Source organism: Moschus berezovskii, chromosome 13 (genome assembly GCF_049115385.1).
Source record: "Moschus berezovskii isolate FMDL1 chromosome 13, NW_MosBer_1.0, whole genome shotgun sequence".
NCBI lineage: Eukaryota > Metazoa > Chordata > Mammalia > Artiodactyla > Moschidae > Moschus > Moschus berezovskii.
In genome coordinates this window covers 60,562,319-60,581,816 of record NC_142472.1, presented here as the reverse complement: position 1 = coordinate 60,581,816, position 19,498 = coordinate 60,562,319, and the positions used below count along the sequence as shown (strand labels likewise).

At 31.1% G+C, this 19,498-nt stretch overlaps 1 protein-coding gene across 2 annotated transcripts in view; it reads right to left on the bottom strand.

Moving 5' to 3' along the window:
• Positions 1 to 19,498, bottom strand: part of NBEA (neurobeachin) — a 671,823-nt gene that overhangs the window by 505,119 nt on the left and 147,206 nt on the right. For both annotated transcript variants that reach the window (XM_088842722.1, XM_088842723.1), the window contains exons 11-16: positions 13,644 to 13,752; positions 6,815 to 6,967; positions 4,727 to 4,895; positions 4,223 to 4,302; positions 3,448 to 3,510; positions 3,257 to 3,354 (exon numbers count right to left, since the gene is read on the bottom strand). In XM_088842722.1, the coding sequence (XP_088698848.1) occupies positions 3,257 to 3,354; positions 3,448 to 3,510; positions 4,223 to 4,302; positions 4,727 to 4,895; positions 6,815 to 6,967; positions 13,644 to 13,752 (672 nt within the window). The remainder of the gene's footprint in view (positions 1 to 3,256; positions 3,355 to 3,447; positions 3,511 to 4,222; positions 4,303 to 4,726; positions 4,896 to 6,814; positions 6,968 to 13,643; positions 13,753 to 19,498) is intronic.

Below are 19,498 nucleotides of genomic sequence, written 5' to 3'. Positions count from 1 at the left end.
GACAGTAACAGAGAAAAACAAATAACTGAAAGTTAGTAACATCTATTTTATGTTTAACATAGCTTATACTATTAAAAACAAAATAATATATTGTTGATAATACTGTCTTATTACTCTACTGAAGAATAGATGATGAGAAGAGTGATTACTTCCTTCAGAAGATAGTTTTTTAGAAAAGCCTCAAGTTATTAGCATTAGTCACTCAGTTGTATCCGACTCTTTTGCAACCCCATGGACTGTATGTAGCCTGCCAGGTTACTCTGTCCATAGGATTCTCCAGGCAATAATACTGGAGTGGGTTGTCACTCCAATTCTTGCCATTCAAGTTCTTAAATGAACATAAATTTACACTAAAATATACTTTCAGAATTATTAAGGACCAACATCAGTAACGAAAAAAAAAAAAGGACAAGTATGAGAACAGAAAAGTTATTATTTTATCATTGTTGTTTTAGTCACTAAGTCATGTCCAACTCTTTTGTGACCCGATGGACTGTATGCAGCCTGCCAGGTTCCTCTGTCCATGAGATTTCCCAGAAAAGAACACTGGAGTGAGCTGCCACTTCCTACTTCAGGGGATCTTTCTGACCCATGGATCAAACCTGCCTCAGATGCACTGGCAGGTGAATTCTTTCCAGCTGAGTCAACTGGGAAGCCCATAGAAACATTATACATGTCAAAAAAAAAATATTCAGGGAATCATAAAAAGAACATTCAACAGCAAAAATAATCTTGAAAACAAAAGTAAAACCTCACAGCATAAAAATGTAACTGTACTCAAATATGTAATCAGAAACCCCACAGAATTCCTTATCTCTAGAAATAACTTTGAGTTTAAGGGATAAAAAGTTATAAATACACCAGAGATCAACAGAAATTATGATTTAACATTTGAAACATGAAAGATCTAAGACCATCAGTGGGAGAGGGCAAGGGTGGGATGATTTGGGAGAATGGCATTGAAACATGTATATTATCATATGTGAAATGAATCGCCAGTCCAGGTTCAATGCGTGATAAAGGATGCTTGGGGCTGGTGTACTGGGATGAACCAGAGGAATGGGATGGGAAGGGAGGTGGGAGGGGGGTTCAAGATGGGGAACACATGTACACCCGGGGCAGATTCATGTCAATGTATGGCAAAACCAATACAATAATGTAAAATAATAATAATAATAATAAATAAATACAAAAAAAATGAAAGATCTAAGACCATCAGACATCTATGCTACAAAGGATTTTTTTTACAACCAAGTAGTTATTTAAAATATAATATGAAGAATGAATAGGAAATTTACTAACGATTCGGTTAATGACTGTTTACTTACAAAATAAGATAGGTGAATTCTAGTTAATTTGCTCTAGCCTACTATATCGGAGAAGGCAATGGCAAGCCACTCCAGTACTATTGCCTAGAAAATCCCATGGATGGAGGAGCCTGGTAGGCTGTAGTCCATGGGGTCACTAAGGGTCGGACACGACTGAGCGACTTCACTTTCACTTTCACACATTGGAGAAGGAAATGGCAACCCACTCCAGTGTTCTTGCCTGGAGAATCCCAGGGACAGGGGAGCCTGGTGGGCTTCCGTCTATGGGGTCACAGAGTCGGACACGACTGAAGTGACTTAGCAGCAGCAGCAGCCTACTATATTCAGCCAGAAAATGATGTAAAAAAGAAACTGTCTATTCTTTTCTTTAAAGATTTTGAGATACAAAAATATTACATTTTTTGATGTTCAGTTCACTGTTGTATTACCACAAGTTTTCTTTAAGCCCAGTTTAATATTATCACTATTAAATTAAGTGCAATCTTTGTGTTCACTTCTTAGCATGTATGAATTATAATTAATCAAAAATTTCCCCATATATAACTGTTAGCCTTTAGTTCCTATCTTCTAGGGAACAGAATTTAAAATTTTATATCTAATATGTCTATTTTTTCCATATTTTAAACCAGAACCTACATTCTCCACATTCTTTTTAAAATGAAAAACTAAAGTAGCAAATTTTTCATCTTTGTGATTGTTTTTAACATACTGGTAACAAACAATGTGACATGTTCAGCTGTAATCAACTATGAGAAACATGATTGTACCATATGAAATTGCTATTATTAGGTAAAATCACTTAAGTTTCAGCAATTTCATAGAATTCAACCTCACAGTAAAATATTCTTGTAGTTGTTACTAATGAAATGTATAATCCTATTATTCAAATAGATTGGAAACCCCAAGGGTTGTAAACTCCATGGTAAGAGTGATGTTACAAGCTGGATATCCACACAGAAATAAAGTGATGGCTTCTCTAACCTGAAAAGGAAATCCTTCAAGATTATAAAGTTGTTATTTGCTGATATAAATGACCGAGTAAAAGAAGCACTAATAATATAGTCTCTTGACAGTTATTAATATATTATTTCCAAACTCTTTTTATAACCTGTGAAAGCTCACTGAGTTACATGTGGCATAACCTAGATTTCTTATTTATACAAATAACTCAGATTCCAGAAAAAATGAGAGAATCCCTAACCGGCTAGGTTATAGGTTTAAAGTACTTAAGAATACTAACCAAGAAACTGCTTTACTCCTATCTACACAATTACTTTACAATCAACATTACTAAAGTTTTCAAATTCCTCAGTTTTGGATTCTTATTCAAAAACACTTCATCCCCATCTTCCCATCACATTGCCATTGTCCTAGCTCATCATCCCTAATACTTATGAATAAAATAATTTCTCTACTGGTCTTGCTACATTAGTTTTATCCCTTTCCAACTCATTTTCCACATTGCTCCTTGGAAAAATAGAAATCAGCAAATCATTTCTATATTCAAAATTCTTTAGTTTTCATCACCAACAGAAAAAATTTAAAGTTCTTACCATTAAATGGATCTTTCAACCTGGCCACTCTCTTACCTCTTAAGCCTAAGCTTATAAAATTTTCTAGAAATCTCTTTAGCTGAAATATACCATGCCCACTAGTCTTTTTGTCAAAAAATTTGCTCTTTCAACTACTTGAAATGTCTTTACTACAGCAACAAAATAATTACTCTTTTTTGAGACTTGAGACCCATTTTCTATATATTTCATCAGTTTCCTGGGTATTAGGAGGATTAATGACAGCTTTCTCCACCTATTCCCCGCTTCTTATGTGTAAGATTTTTCTATATGTACTCAAAAGTTAATTGAATAGGATTATTCTGGGAAGCATACCTGTACTCAATTAAACTCTACTAATGATACTTATATTCATACCTTATTCCATTTCTTTGATCAAATGCTGGTATCATTGATGCCGGGTGTTCTGACATTAAAGCCACTAGTAGCTGTAACACATCATGAATATTTTCATCCTGCATAATAAGGATCAATGTTTGTTCAATTATAAATGTTTTTTAATGCACTGAATAAAATTGTTAAAATGGAAGACCCAGATCATATCCTACCTCATGCATTGTAAGCAGGTAATTTAATATACTCTGAAGTTCATCTTCCTTGACCCCTCGATCCTAATTTAAAATATATATATTTAAATCTAAAATTAAAACTTTAATTAAAGACATACATCAAAGTAATCATTTTAAAATAAAATATAAACTACTTAAAAGAAATGATGCTTTAATTATAATACTCAGATACTTCATAACCCATAGGCTATATCAAATCAAGTTAAATAAGTAAATACTTAGAAAAGTGTATTTATTTGTCTAAAATTGCTAATATTTGATTGAATTCACTATCAAAAATTATTATATTTTCTTCAACTAAGTATATTTAATCACTATTTTCTAATTCCATCTTCTTTTCTTAATGCAAATTATAGTAAGACTTTACAATATCAATTATTGTGTATTTTACCTTTATTTTCTATATATCTTAATCTTTTAAAAATCCTATTGTGATAAAATATATAACATATGACTTCTCAAACAGAAACACAGATCATTTTCTAGAATAAAATCTTCATGCTCAATTTTCATGCACATGTTCCTCGTCCATTTTTGCTACATCCCTTAGTATGGAGGCTTTCAGAGAATATTTAACACAAAATTTAATGCAAAGTGAAGTTCAACAAGAGTTAATACTAAGATTTACAGATTATTGAAAGTAATTCATGAATTTAAGGTAGTTATTACTGATTTTACAATATTGATTTAAACTCTGGCAAAAATTCTATTCACTTAATATACTGTAATTATGAATTATGTAAAGCTGTTTTACCTTTAGTATAAGCTGTTTCAGGAAAAGTAACATAAATGCCCGCAGTGATATAATTTCTTTTTGTGATGGCCGGGGACCATCTAGAATAAAACAGAAATCAGAGAAAAAAAACAACTCCCTCATTTTTATTATTTAATAATAAGCTTAATGAAATTGTGTTGTGATATTATGGAAAATTTAAGTTATAGAAATTGTAATTATAATATAAATTAGTAGTAATTCTGTACAGTTTCAACAATAAAGAATATAAAGTTTCAGATTTTGGCGATATCAAATTGCTTACTAATGTCAGATTTGGGGGAAAATTTTTTTTAAATTATAATATATTATTATTCATTGATAAATTATAACATCATGTCTTACATGGGTACAGTTCCCTACTTTTATTAACTTAATAAATTTCCTTTTCTCCCTCAAATCAACGTTTTCCCAATATTTCTTCATCCAATTTCTTTCCCAATTTCATCACCATGCAAAACTTACACAGGTAAATATTGTACTTACCTAAACCTTTGGGTGTAATGCCACTACTGTCAGCAGGATTAATGACCCAGTAGTAATATTTTAGTGTATGCATAAGCTGTAATACTGTTCCTACTCTGCGTATGGTGGTGTAAATGGTAGCAGTTCCAATAAATTCAGCAGACAAATAAGTGTATAGGGAAAGCTGAACCTAGTACAGAATATTAACAAAGCATTAAAATAAATTTAAAATGCCTCAAGTGTTTACATTAAAAATACACATTCTATTCTAACTTAAATATAAATCTATATAAAGGCTGAGAAAGAATCATCTATTATGAGGTTAAAAATAATTATTAAGTGTTATTTATATCATAAAGATAATCTGCAATCAACACATTCTAATAAAATTTATTTTACTAAAGGTAATCTAATAGCTCTTAAAAATAAAATAATTTAAATTAACTAAATAATTCTACTGAGATTACACCTGATAGGAAAATCAAATTATTTAAAAAGCCAGCTAGACTAAAGCCCTTAATCAAAGTACAATGTAGCAGTTGAAAGGAACAGAATATCAGTCAGCTATATCATATTTAGAAAAATTATACATTGTTGTCATAGACCCTAAAAGTTCATGTAATTTCAAATTTTCTTAACCTGTTGTCACAGTATCAGAATCTAACATGTAAGTATAAAGATGACAAGTTTAACCCCCCCTGTTTAAAGAATGAACAAACACCAGGTTTGACTTTACCACAATAATTAAAAAGACAAATGATAAAAAAAGAGAACTTTGAAGTTATGTGGGAGACTTGAAAATTATAAAAGGCAGCTCAAAAGATCCCTTGATTTCTACTAGAATAAAAGAGAGCTAAATTCAGGTATGCAAAATAATAAAAATGTTAAGCTGATATAGAAAAATTATGAATAAATTTCTTTTAGAACAAATATTTTTGCATATCACGATATCATGATAAAAAAATCTATGCTCAAATAGAAGGAATTTTCCAGCCACAATGATGACAATTATTGTGATATAATTAGTTATCTGGTACTTTTTCTTTTCCTAATCTTAACAATCATTGTACCAGATCTTCTTTCTTCGAAAGGTTATAAGTCATTATCTAATGACTTTAGAATGCATTTATTACATCAAGCCTAATAGTTTAATATTTTTAGCAATGATTTTTCAAGAGCTCCTTTTACATTCTGAATTTTTTTGATCACTATTTTCTCCAACTTTTTATTTTGAAAACTTCCAAATAAAATAAGTTATGTAACTACCATAAAAGATTTACCAACTGTTAATATTATTCCACATCTGCTTCCTTTATTCCTGTTATATTATACATATAGATGTATAAATATATTTTGATAAAACTTTTTTTGATGAAATGTTTGAAAGGAGGTTGCTGGCATTCAGACACTTCACCACCAAATATTTCAATGTGAATCTCCTAAGAATAAGGCCATTCTCCTACATAGAACATAATACAATTCCTCCACTCAGTAAATTTAACATTTATGCAATACTAATATCTGAATCGGGGCTCATATTCAATGTTTCCCTCTTATTCCAATAGTCTGATATTGTAAAATAACTCCTAATCTATCATTTATTTATTAACATCATCTATGGAGATCATTTAACAAAATCCTTAATTTTGATATTATCAAATGTATTACTTAACCCCCTAAAAAGAGAGGTTTGGTAGGTCTTAATTAAGAAACTTTTGGCTATCATCAAACTGTAAAGATATCTTTCAACAATTTCTCCTATAAGCTTTGTAGTTTTACCTCTCAAATTTTGGTCTTAAATCTAAGTGGGTTTCACCTTTAATAGGTTAAGAAATAGTTTTGATATTGTTTTAGCAACCATCACCACTACCTAGTTCCAGAACTTTCTCATCACCCCATTAAAAAAATACAATTTTTAAGTACAGTTCCACTTATTTTAATATTTGAGTTATTAACCTTTTTGATTTTAATACTGCCTAATATGACTGCTTCAAACTGACTATAACATAAATTGAAAAATTTCATTTTCTACTCAATAGTTTATATCCAATAACTATATATTTATAATTTACAATATTAAAATAAAATAACTGAAGTTAAACAGTATACCTTTGCAGGTGTATGTATCCAGATGGCTGGGTTGAATAAAATGTGATCACAAAGCTGCTTCAGCAAAGGTGCTCCATGAGATAAACCATCAAGGTATTTTGCAAATGATAAAAATTGCTCCAGGACAGCTCTAGTTATATGAACTCTTGATGACTAAAGAAAGAAAGCAGAAATTCAAGCTCATGCTTTTCATTTAGTATTCAGGAAATATGCATGTTTGCCAGGTATGCTTCTTGGCACTGTGGAAAGAGTAGTTAACAAAACTTCAAAAAATAAAAATAAAAAACTTATATTCCAATAAAAGAGAAAACAAGGACATCCAATAAACTTAAAAAGGTAAAACATGGAACATGATAAACATAACAAGTGTATGAAAAGTATGAAAAAAGAACATGAAGTGAATGGAAAATGTGTGGAAGGGTGGTTTAAAGAGATTTTACTGAGAAGGTAACAGTTAACTAATTTGAAGTATAAGGCTACCAGGCTAGCAATGATTTTGCATGAGTAGGCTGTGTGACAAAACACCAACAGAGAGATCAGCAACAGTCTGACAAAATTCAAGCCAAACCTTAGAACATAACTTTAGATGAAAACTTCGTAAGATGGAAGAAATAATCCTAAAAAAATTAACTGTTATTGCAAGGGGGAAGGGAGACAAAGACAAATATATATTTGAGTTACAAAAAAGCAGATTGGTCACTCATTTTAAAGTGAACTTCAATACAAAAAATAATACTACTTTAAAATTCTAAACTATTTTAATCATGGATGGGGAATAAAATTAAAATAACAGAGCAATAGTCAGAACCTGTCTTACAGAGATCAGATTTTAGCCTATAAAAGTTGTCATGTGTTTATAAAAACATTTAAGTGATATAAAATCAGATTGACCACTATGAACACATTCATTTGAGGAACTAATTCATAATCTGGAAACAAGATTTTAACTTCTCCACCTAATTAAAAGATATGCTTAGAAGCATCAGGTGGGGCCTTTAACATTACTTACAAAAAAAAAAAAAAAGAAGTTACTTTGTTCTTCATAGCAATTAATCCTGTTGGTTAGCTTTTTTTAATCCTAAAATTTATCTTCAGGACACATTTTTCTACAATTGTGCTTTTTTATTGGCCACACAAAATCCTACCTGGCATAAAATGGAAGTTCTCTTCAATAGCATGTGACCTTTACCTATAAGTATGCAGTACTTATTCCTTCTACCTTGGATAACTGTTATTTACATACCTTTCTTTCCTGATATTAAAAAAGGATACTATCTTATTCATCTTTTAACTGTCTGGAACCTGCCATAATTCTTCACTAAATGTTTAACTGAATTCATGTCAAATTCAAGAACAGAGTAAGAAGAGAACAGGTAAGACAACACACTGATCAGAAGAGGATAGAAAGATATCCAATTTTGTTTTAATGTTTTAACTAAGATAGATTGAAAATATTTTTAAATTATGATATTTGCTTTCATTTTGTCAAGGAAAGCTATTTTAAAAAGAGATTTATTCTTGGATAATTTATAGTTAGTTCCTTAGTCACTCAGTCGTGTCCGACTCTGCGACCCCATGGACTGTATCCCACCAGGATCCTCTGTCCATGGAATTTTCAAGGCAAAAATACGAAGTGAGTTGCCATTTCCTACTCCAAGACAATTTATAGTTATAAATCTGTAAAATGCAAGCTTTGAACTTTAAACTATATGATGTTACTTTTGTGTGGTAACTGAATACATAGTTTGCAAGAAGTGCTATATAAGGGGTGAATAAACACATTTGGAAGCATAATCTGGGAAGCGAGAAAAAACTATTTTATTATAATATCTACTCCAAAAGTTATTAAGCCAAATAAGAGTGATGAATGTTACAGAGAGAAATTGCTATGCAGTAAAAAGAGGTCTTCCCCACACTTAGAGCAGCCCACAATGAAATGGATTGCTAGAAATGTTTTGAAAGAACCTCTTCTATCTCTCTCTCTCTATATATACATATATATATAAAACATGCATCATATATCAAGCAAACTGTAAATTGTGGGAAATTATTTAAATTAGTAGAGATGTATCATAAAGTAGTTGATTTTCATTACCCATTGAGCTCCTTATGGACACCAAGATCTATCATTTATGTGTATTATTGTTGCTGTCAGAGAGAGAGTATCAACTTTTTCACAACATTAAGTTCAAAGGAGACCAAGACCTAAGCTGATGAGTCAAACTGGAGGGAAGGATCTTCTTCAGTAATTGGGAGAAAAGAGCTCTCTCCACTTGGATGTGAAGGCTTATAGCACCAAGTCGACCCAGCAACTCTATGACCACAAAGAATAATAGCTACAGCACAAAAGAATAACTGTAGGTAGCAGTAGAGAGATAGAGAAAAACCTGGTCTCCGATGACATACATAATTAAGACTTAAGACAAGCTATCCCTGAAGCCCAACTTACTGGATATGTTTTCCTGGCTGTAATGATCTATTTTCCAACCTTCCCCATCCTATTTCTATGCTTCCAGTGGGTTTGGCTAGTTGGAGACTCCAGCAGGAAATTAAAGGATAGGAAGAAAATGAAGTCTGGGACATTTATCTCCCTGGCTTCACCCCTTCAGGTCAATACATCATATTCCTTTATTAAAGGTCAAACTCTAGTAAGGTATACTTCTCCTATACTTAAAATATCTTTCTGAGTTGTGTTTTAAACATACATTCCTCTCATCTCTTCAAATTTTGATGATTTCCTTTAATAATGCACAGAAATCTTTTAAAGAGCCTTGTATTAAATGCTTTCAATAATCAAGTTTGAGCACAGCATCTGTTTCCTAACAAGACAACTGATAAGCCACCTAGCACTAGACTTCCAGTTACACTAGCAAGCATATTCCCTTAATGTTTAAGATAATTAATCAAATTCTTATTAACCACAATAAAAATACTGAATACATCAAATTTCCTCTAAGTTTTTTTTTCAAATTCATATTTTGCCAAATAAAACAAAAATACCTTAAAAGTTTTTCATGATATAGTCTAAACGTAACGAATAAGATGGCCTCCCATTAGACTATCTTCTTTAATAATTAACTTGTATCTTCCAAAACAAGGAGATAAAGCTCAGTGACAGTTAACCATTAACTTGTTATCAGTTGATAAATAAAAAGGGAACTTTATTATCTACACTACTCACCTAACAGATGATTATTTAAAAATAAAACAGGTGAACATTAATCTAAGGAAAAAAAAAGTTATTTATTCTTTTACCCTGATGCTGGGAAAGACAACACAAAAGGAGAAGAGGGTGGCAGAGGATGAGATGGTTAGATAGCATCACTGACTCAATGGATATGAATCTGAGCAAACTCTGGGAGATAGTAAAGGACAGCGAAGCCCGGACTGCTGCAGTCTATGGGGTCACAAACAGGTGGATACAACTTAGTGACTGAACAATGACAACAATTCTTTTATGTAATCAGATAAATACATAAGCCCTTTTCATTTATTTAATTCAACAAATATGTATAAAAGAAGACATATTTTTAGGTGGACATATAGCAATAAGGTACGGAAAATGTTGTCCTTGTTTTCATGAAGCTGAGGCATACACTATAGCAGAAGGAAGCAGAAAAAAAAAAAAAAAAGCCAGACTGGTGCTATAAAAATTAAGCAGAGAAATAATCATTGATGGTTAGCAAAGGAGTACTATTCTATTCAGAGTTATCAGGGAAGACTTCTCTGAAAAGTGTCACAAGCAAAATCCTAAATGAAGTGTAGAATCAATCCATCTGGATATCTACAGAATTACCAAAGCAATGTGAAAAAGAAAATGCAAAAGTCCTGTGAAGAGCTCATGCTTACTGTTTTAGTTTTTAAGAGAAAGGTCTGCAAAGAGGCCTTCATACGGTCAGTGTGGCTGCGACAGAGAAAGAAAGAATGAGAGTGGTAAGGGATATATCAGAGGTAAGAGACTTATGAATTTACTTTGAGAAGGATGGATTAGAATGACCTGGCATGTTCTCAAGACTAATCTGACTGCAAGCAAAGAATGGACTGAGGGTAACTAGTGGTGAACAATGATGACAGTGTGAATAAAAATGGGCATAGAAACAAGTAGAGTAATATTAGTAAGTAGCAACTAGTCACTGATTCTCGATATGTTTTGATACTAAAACAACACAATATGCTGCCAGAAGGAATTTTGTGTGTGAAAAAGAGTCAAAAAGAATTAACATTTTTTATCTGAACTACTTGTTGAAGGGCAATACTGCTAACTGAGAAAGAGAAAAGGACAAAAGATTTGAAAGGAAAATAAAAGGTAACAGTTTGGATAATTTAAATCTGTGAAGCTTATTAAGCATCTAAGTGAAATCGGATTCAAGGGAGAGGCTGGTAGTTGTGGATATACATTTGAGAACAAGTATCTGCAATATAAGGAAAGCTAAGGGAACCCTGAGCTCATAAGGGAACCCTGAGCTCAATTAGAGTAAAGTGTAAACAGAAAAGTGAAAAGATTTCTAGGATTAAGCAGGAGGACACCACAGGCTTTAAAGTTTAGGAAGAAAAAGGACTAGGAGAGAATTCAAGGAGGCCAAGGAGGTAAGAAGAAAGCAAAGACATAATGTTGTTACAAAATATAATTGAACAAAGCAGTTCAAGAAGGAAAGAATGTTAAACTAAAATATCATTAAGTCAAATAAGAGGAAGACTTGACACTGATATAAGCCATTTTAAGAGAAGCATAAGGATTAGAATGGTAATGGATCTATGACTACATAGGATTAAAGGAATATAAAAATATTTAATTGAAAATCAACTAATGTAACTCAGTAAAGTAAGAAAAAAATGTAGAAAAATCATAATTATCTCAAAGATAATTATTTGAGCATTTGATTAATTAATGATTAATTAATTAATGATTAAGAGTGTGAAAAGGCAAGTCACAGAGGAAGAGTTATTATTGATGCATATCCAGTAAGGACTCATATCCAAGATATATACAGAATTCCCATGAATCAATAAGAAAATGACCAACAATTCTAATGACAAAGGGGAAATACTCTGAATAGTTATTTAGCAAAAGAGCACAACTTAAAGGACAACAAACATGTGAAAATGCTCAACTTAATTTGTAATCAAGGAAATGTATATTAAGACATAAAGTGATCCACAGAATAGAAGACTATCTTTGCAAATCATATATCTAATAAAGGATTAGCATATAGAATAAAAATTTCCTATAATTCAGTAATAAAAAGAAATACAGTTTTTAAAAATGGTCTTTGTAATAAACATTTCTCAAAAAATACACAAATGCTCAACATTATTTAGACATCACAGAAATGCAAATACAAAAGTGATAAAACATTTCACATCCACTATGATGGCTAGAATACTAAAAAAAAAATCAGATAATAACAAAGGCTTCCAAGGTTGTGAAAAGACTAGAAACCTCATACACTGCTGAGGGACTGTAAAATGATGGAGCTATTATTATTAGTCTAATGTTCTTTTTATTCGATTTGAAGACTTTTCACAATATTTCTAGTTTTAAGTGTACAAGTGAATGCTCACTTTAAAATTATGCTAATAAACCCTCAGTAAATCGATTAAGTATATGTAAGAGGTAGTTCCTGATAGTAATCATGTCACATACAGCAGTGTCACAAAGGTATTTCATAATATCTAACTCATGTAAAATATAATTTAACACAAGTCTTGTAAACAACTCTTAATACTTCAGACATAGGAAAAGAGCATTCTATGATTTAAAATAACTAAATAGACTTAATGAAAACCTTAATAAACTTACTGAAAAAATTATCTGACTAAAAAATGCTGCTTATGATCTCTTTTATAATTTATTATTCCTCTATCCTTCAAGAAAGAAAAGTACTTATTTCAAAGAAGACAGAAGAATTTCAAATGTAGATCTGAGGTTAAAAAAGTATTTCCAAAAGACCTCTAAATTTTATTTCTCAAGAGAAAAATAAGTTTATTTCTCTTAGTTCAGGTTTCACCTCTATCATTTTCTTGGATAGTTCCATTTACAAAGCATCTGAGTATCATATGAATGTTAATGATTAACTCATAAGAAGAGTTTTGGGAGCACTAATGATGGTGGTAGATAATTCTTAATGAAAGAAAAACACTTATTTATGAAATATCACTTTACTGTTTGAAGGAAATCACATAATACAATCAAACTCTTGTGAGACCATTATCAGAAACTCAGCACTCATTGCCATCATAGTATAGTTGTAACTAAAGCAAAGGTCATTAAAAAAGCAGGGCATAAATGACACAAATAGGAAGAATTAAAGTGATCCAGTTTGCACTGTTTACACTATGCACTGATTAGGAAAAAATGCTACTTTAAACATTCAAATATATTAAAATCAGGGACAAAGCAAAAACTAATATTTCTACTGCTACCAAATATAGGTTTTTGTTTGTTACCTTAAAACTGAGAAAGAAAGCAAAAAGTAAATCCACTTAAAACTAAAATTGATAAAATGTGTAAGAACTTGGTTTGAACACAAAAGACAGCAAAGAATCAATTAGAAAAATAATTAAGAGAAACATTTCTAAATTTAAAGAAAAGCAGATGAAATAATTTTTCTTTAGTTTCTATTTTTACTCAAAATTTCATTATTATATAGATTTCTAACAACCAATTTAGTGTCTGTACATACATTCAAGTATATAACTTAAAAATATTTGTGAATTAACCAAATATGTGACCTCTGCACTCAATGTAAAGGGGAAACTACAGGAAAAAAGTATAATTAGTGACTGTCAGTGGTCCATCTCTATAAAACCATCAATACATTTCACTTACCTTTTCAAGTAAGTAGCCAATGACTAAAAAGCCTTTTCCACCCAGCATCTGCTCTTGCATGGCTACTGAACTTTTAAGTAGTTCAACCAGGAATGCCAAAAGAGTAGCACTGCATGTAAAGTACAGATAATTCCATTATGTCACTATCAAATATTGATCATAAACACAGTGATCCATTTTATTAATCTAAAAGGTTACAATCATATTCAACTTTAATCTATTTGCTGTTATCTTAGGTAAGAATATTTCTCACAAGCATGAAAAAAATAAGGTTTTATCTTTTTAAAATTAAACATTATATAGAAACATAACTATGGAGATATTTTATATTCCAAGGTAAAATATCTAAGTTTATCTTTATACATATATATTCCCTGAAGTAAATCTTATATAAGAAATACACTTCTCCACAATAAAGACTATCATAATATTCTTTTGAAGCCCATGCTCTCTTAGAAAATTTAAAATATTTTAACAATACTGTTTTGGTCACCTCTTTTTTTTTAAACAAACTTTTCATTTAGACCTATTTTTCAAAAAAACTTATATATAAATACACATATATTAGAATATCCAGAGAAATATGCAACATATTACTTATGTCCCATATATGCCCTCAGGAAAACTCATGAGAGCAAAGAAAAGAAGATGATTTATGTCATACTGAAATAAAAAGTGACAACTGATTACACAATGTATACACAAATACATAAAAGCACAAAAAGATATGTGCCAGACAAAGATAATGTACTTGGTATGTCTGTGGAATGAAGGAAGAAACAAAAGAAAAGTAAATGATTGCATTACATTAAGCTTTGTTAATGTATTACTTCACAAAATTACACAAACAATTTTCAAATCAGCAGCACTGATACATGGCAGTATTCCTAATCAAGACAATATATACTCTTCATAATATATCTTTGTTGTAGTTTATAACAATAAATAACTCCAAGCAAACTTTATCAATATTTAAAATAATATACACTTACACTGGTTTATAATATATCCCAAATTGTATATTTACATTCATATAAATTTCTAAATATATTTTAGATTCACAATTACTCATTTCTACATGAAATTAAGAAAATTTGGTAATGAGGAAAATTTGAAAACATAAAAGGAACTAAAGTTATTCTATTTTCTGAAGTTACTCTAGTTCTTCAGGTTTCTATAGGATTGACATCACATTTCTCTGATAATGCGTCTTTTTTTGTTCAAATCAGAAATATTCTCATAAAAAAGAGTCAAGAGAAAATTAGCATCATTATTATCACTAAAAAAATCGATAGTTTAATGGAAAGGCTGATATAAGCTAGATAGTATATATTAAATATTTTAAATAAAATACTTTGTTACAAGAAATTAAAATTCAGTTACATTAACTGGCCCTCTATCTTTAAACCACATAAAAGAAAATAGTAAACTAGTATTGCAAATCACTGATTCTTGTACTTTGTCCTAAAGTCAAAGATAGATATTCATAAGAAGAACACAAATAGCAAGGAATCCCCTGGGATTTTATTGTTTTAATGTTTCTGTAAAGAACACCTATAAGCAATCTAGTCCATTTTACATGAATTTTATCTATAGTCAAAGCCACTTCACAAATAACTGCTTAAGCACTAGCACACATAATAGGTCTGCCTAAGTGTCTGAAAAACAAATAAAACTATTGCATAGAGATTATACAATTTCCTGACCTGTTCATGGAATTCTTACCTACACGAGTTAGTGATTTAGTGGGAAAGAATAAGATTCCTAAACATCAGCACTGACAAAAAGAAAGACTAGAAATGCCTCACCATGGTTCCTATGGTCCATGAAATAAAATGCAAAGTAAGTATCTCTTACAATCAATCACCCTCCTTACGGAACTATACAAAATGACAAAGATGCCATAGACGTTCTTACTCTTTTGCATCAAAAGGAACACTCTTTCTCAAACAACTAATGAATTAATTAAGACTTCTAAACACAGTGGAGTTCCCTTACAAAATCAGAAATATTAATTTTATTATTCCAAAATATTAACAAAGACTAGCCATATAATGTTAATTTTACTTCAATTTTAACTATGACAATAATTGAAAAGTAAAATGCATTCACTAACAAAAGTATTTTTAATTTATACCTAAAACCCAAGGCAACAGCAATATTATATCTTTCCAAAAATATCTTTAAAATAGGTATATTTGACATGGTGGACTTATTAGTAAATAGATGGCCATCTTCGAAGAGGTACATTTTTAAACATAATTTAACAAACTTACCAGTAACTAAAATGCATCGGATTGCTTCAGGGCTCACAATAAACTTGCAAAATTCTGTGTACTGCCATACAAAATTTCTCTCCATTCTTGCCTATTTCCAACTCCCCTAGATACAAAGGCAAATATAAAGGATACTTCAGCCCATTCCTATATCTCCTACATACCACTTCCTGTCTAGACACATCAGTTCATCTGTAGAGGGTCTAAATATTTAGGATAAACCAAAAAGCAAGTATCTGTGTCAGCCAAAACTATTATACACAACACAGAACATTCTTTTGAAAAGTATAGCAATACCCAGAAACAGATTTTCAAAGGAATATATATTTGATAGAGAAAAAGGAAACTGATTTTTAACTCAGAAAGTCAAATTGCTAAACTTTTCAACAGATAGTACTATAACATGTCTTGGAAGTAGTGATTCTACTTCAGGAATGGTTAAGGGTTTTTAATACTGTCTTCTTTTAAGGAAAATGACACTAATAACCTACAGGGTTATTTCTTCAAAATAATTACCATCTTTGGATTCTTAATGAATTTTAATTAAGAAATATTTATTTCAATTATACTAATAAAGGGCTAGACCTTAAGCAAAAATGAAGGAAATAATATAATAATACCTCTATGACTTAGCATATTAATAATCTCTTTAGAGCTTACTGGTCCACATTATTAAGAATAACCACAATAGTCTTGGCCCATCAGTTCAGTTCAGTAAATAACTGATAATAATCAATAACTATGTATAAACATGACTCATTTTTGTTACTAATGAAAAAATATGTACTACCTTTAGGAGTCATTAAAATTTGTGTAAATATAGATCTTGACTTTATTTTAATATAACTTAATCCATTTCAATTTCATTATTTTTAAAAAAATAACTAATGTAGATAATCCATGTAATGTGCTCTCAATTCTTATTATTTTGAAGGAATTTTACTATTTAAATATACAATATATCATAAAGATAGACCTAAAATATCTGCAATGATTAAGACTGAATATATAACCTAAGTTCAATTCAAAGACAGTTCTCTGGGTACCGGTAACTGACTTCTCAATTTGCATTGTACTGAAACAATCAAATTACCTCAGCCAGATGGGCTTTTTAAATGCATTAAGAAGAATGGAGCTAATAATGTAAAAATCTGAAGGTTCCCCCTGAATTCAATACCCTCTCCACTTACATAAGGGTGTTTTTAATCTCTTAAGAAACCTAACAGGCAAAATAACTGTCAGAATAAATTCAGAAGTAGATTAAGTTCTAACAAGATTTAAGGTACCCGTAACAGAGGGAAATCTTTTGACTTTTTCATATGCTTTCATCTTTTGGGTAGCCCAATCTACTACTGAGAAACACTGAAATCTTGCAAAAGATGAAAAATATATAAAATATCTAAAACATAGTTTCTATGCTATTTCTTTCACTACAAAACTCTTCCAAGATGAAAGCGATCTGAGTAGGAATAAAACTATAAAAGAAATCAGCTCAAGTCCATACCCAAAATAATTTCACATTCAACATAATTAATTCCCAGTGATACATTAAAAAAACATCCTACAAGTTAGAGGAGTTAAATCCATTCACAGTTCAAAACTAGAAAGGTCTAAACCAAAAGTTTCTAACTCCAGGTACTTTTAGCAGTCACTTTTGGCCCAAATGTTCCTGAAGATGCTATCTCAAAAGACCCCTACCTAACTGGCTACTTAGGCAAAAACCTTGATACACAAATTGTCACATTCATCAATTCAGACATCAAATGAAGATACATGCCGAAATAAGTAAAATACATTTATATTCAGAGTCAGATAAGGAAAACAGTGAAATGTGGTACAGCAAAATGTGAGGACAGATGAAATACACTGGGGAGCACATGAAACCTTTAGGCCCTCAGCCATGGAATCTCTCCTCAGTAATTTCTACCTTTTCTTTCAGCTTCAGGACTGAATTGCTATCACTGTCTTGGCTGTCAAGGAACATTATTTAAAAGGGCCCTACTAAATATTACTCAGGCTATTACACGTTTTTACCTTTCTTGCTCTGGTAACAGATTTTAATTTTATGTTTCATCAGCCTATTTTGTTTCTGACAAGATAGAGCAAAAAAATAGACATCTGTAAAATTGTAACTGAAATCTCTCCAAGTTTGTCTTATGAAGAAAATGAAATTTTAAAATTTGTACATGTAAAGGAATAAATTTCAAACCTCTTATGGCATCATTATGTGTAATTTATAGCATTTACCAGAATTATAGTATGACAACCAAATAGCCTTTTGATCATCTCTGTTCACAGTTCTCTGAAAACAACCAATAGGTATTTATTAAAAGGTTCCAATGTAAAAAAAGATAATGCTTAAAGCCTATTTGTAATTTAATTTCAGCCAAAGCATGTTCACAACGCTCTAAATGTCCTAGAATCTTTATAAAAGCTTTCTGGACATGTTACAAGTGGCACCAGCACTGTATGTGTAATCCATGAAAACATGCAAAATTTAGAAATTTAATGATGTAACTCCCTAATACCTAAGAACTTCAAAGCTTCAAAAGAAAAATAGAGATAAATTATAATGACAAATAGGTGATCTTAACTATATATTCATATGCTAATACCTTTCAAGAGTAAAACATGCAAAGCAGGGAGGCCAAATCACCAGGTTCTTCTCCTGATGCTGACTCTACTTTCAGCCAAGCCCCAGCCCATTTTACAGAGGCAGGATTAAAAACATACCTTGTAAGTGCTGAAACCGCCATAAAATAAAATAAATATTATAACAGCTAGCTACACACAAAGGTGAAATAATTATTTCATAGTTAGGCTTCAAATACGTTCAGGAATTTTCTATCCTTTTCATAATTTATTTCATTTTTAAATGGTCTTAGTAAAATCAACTCCTTCTTTTCTGTGTGTTTGTGTGTGTATATAACATGTTACTGTAACTCCACCACAATCAAGATAAAAACAAGTTCAATCACACACAGAAAACTCATTTATCCTTAGACCTTTACAGTCACAATCTCCCAACAGCCAAAACCTTGAATAGCTACTTGTCTCTGATAGTGATACAGTTTTGACTTTTCAAGAAATGTTATATATATAGAATCATACAGTATATAATTTTAAAATGTACTCCTTGACCAAAATATATTGTTTGAGTATCATCCAAATAGTTGCATATATCAGAAGTCTTTTTCTTTTTTTCAACTTTTAATGGATGAAGAGTATTCCCTTGAATAAACAGACTACCTAAGGGCACATGTGAATTGTACCTGTGCATGCTAAGTCGCTTAAGTTGTGTCTGACTCTTTCCGATCATATGGACCATATCCTGGCAGGCTTCTCTGTCCATGGGATTCTCCAGGCAAGAATAATGGAGTGGGTTGCCAGGCCCTCCTCCAGGGGAGCTTCCAGACACAACCCAGGGATCAAACCCGTGTCTTTTATGTCCCCTGAATTTGCAGGTGGGTTCTTTACCACTAGTGCCACCTGGGAAGCCTGAATTGTACCAAGATTATGGCAATTATGAACAGTCGGACTACTATAAACATTCACATAAAGGTTTTTGTGTGAACACTT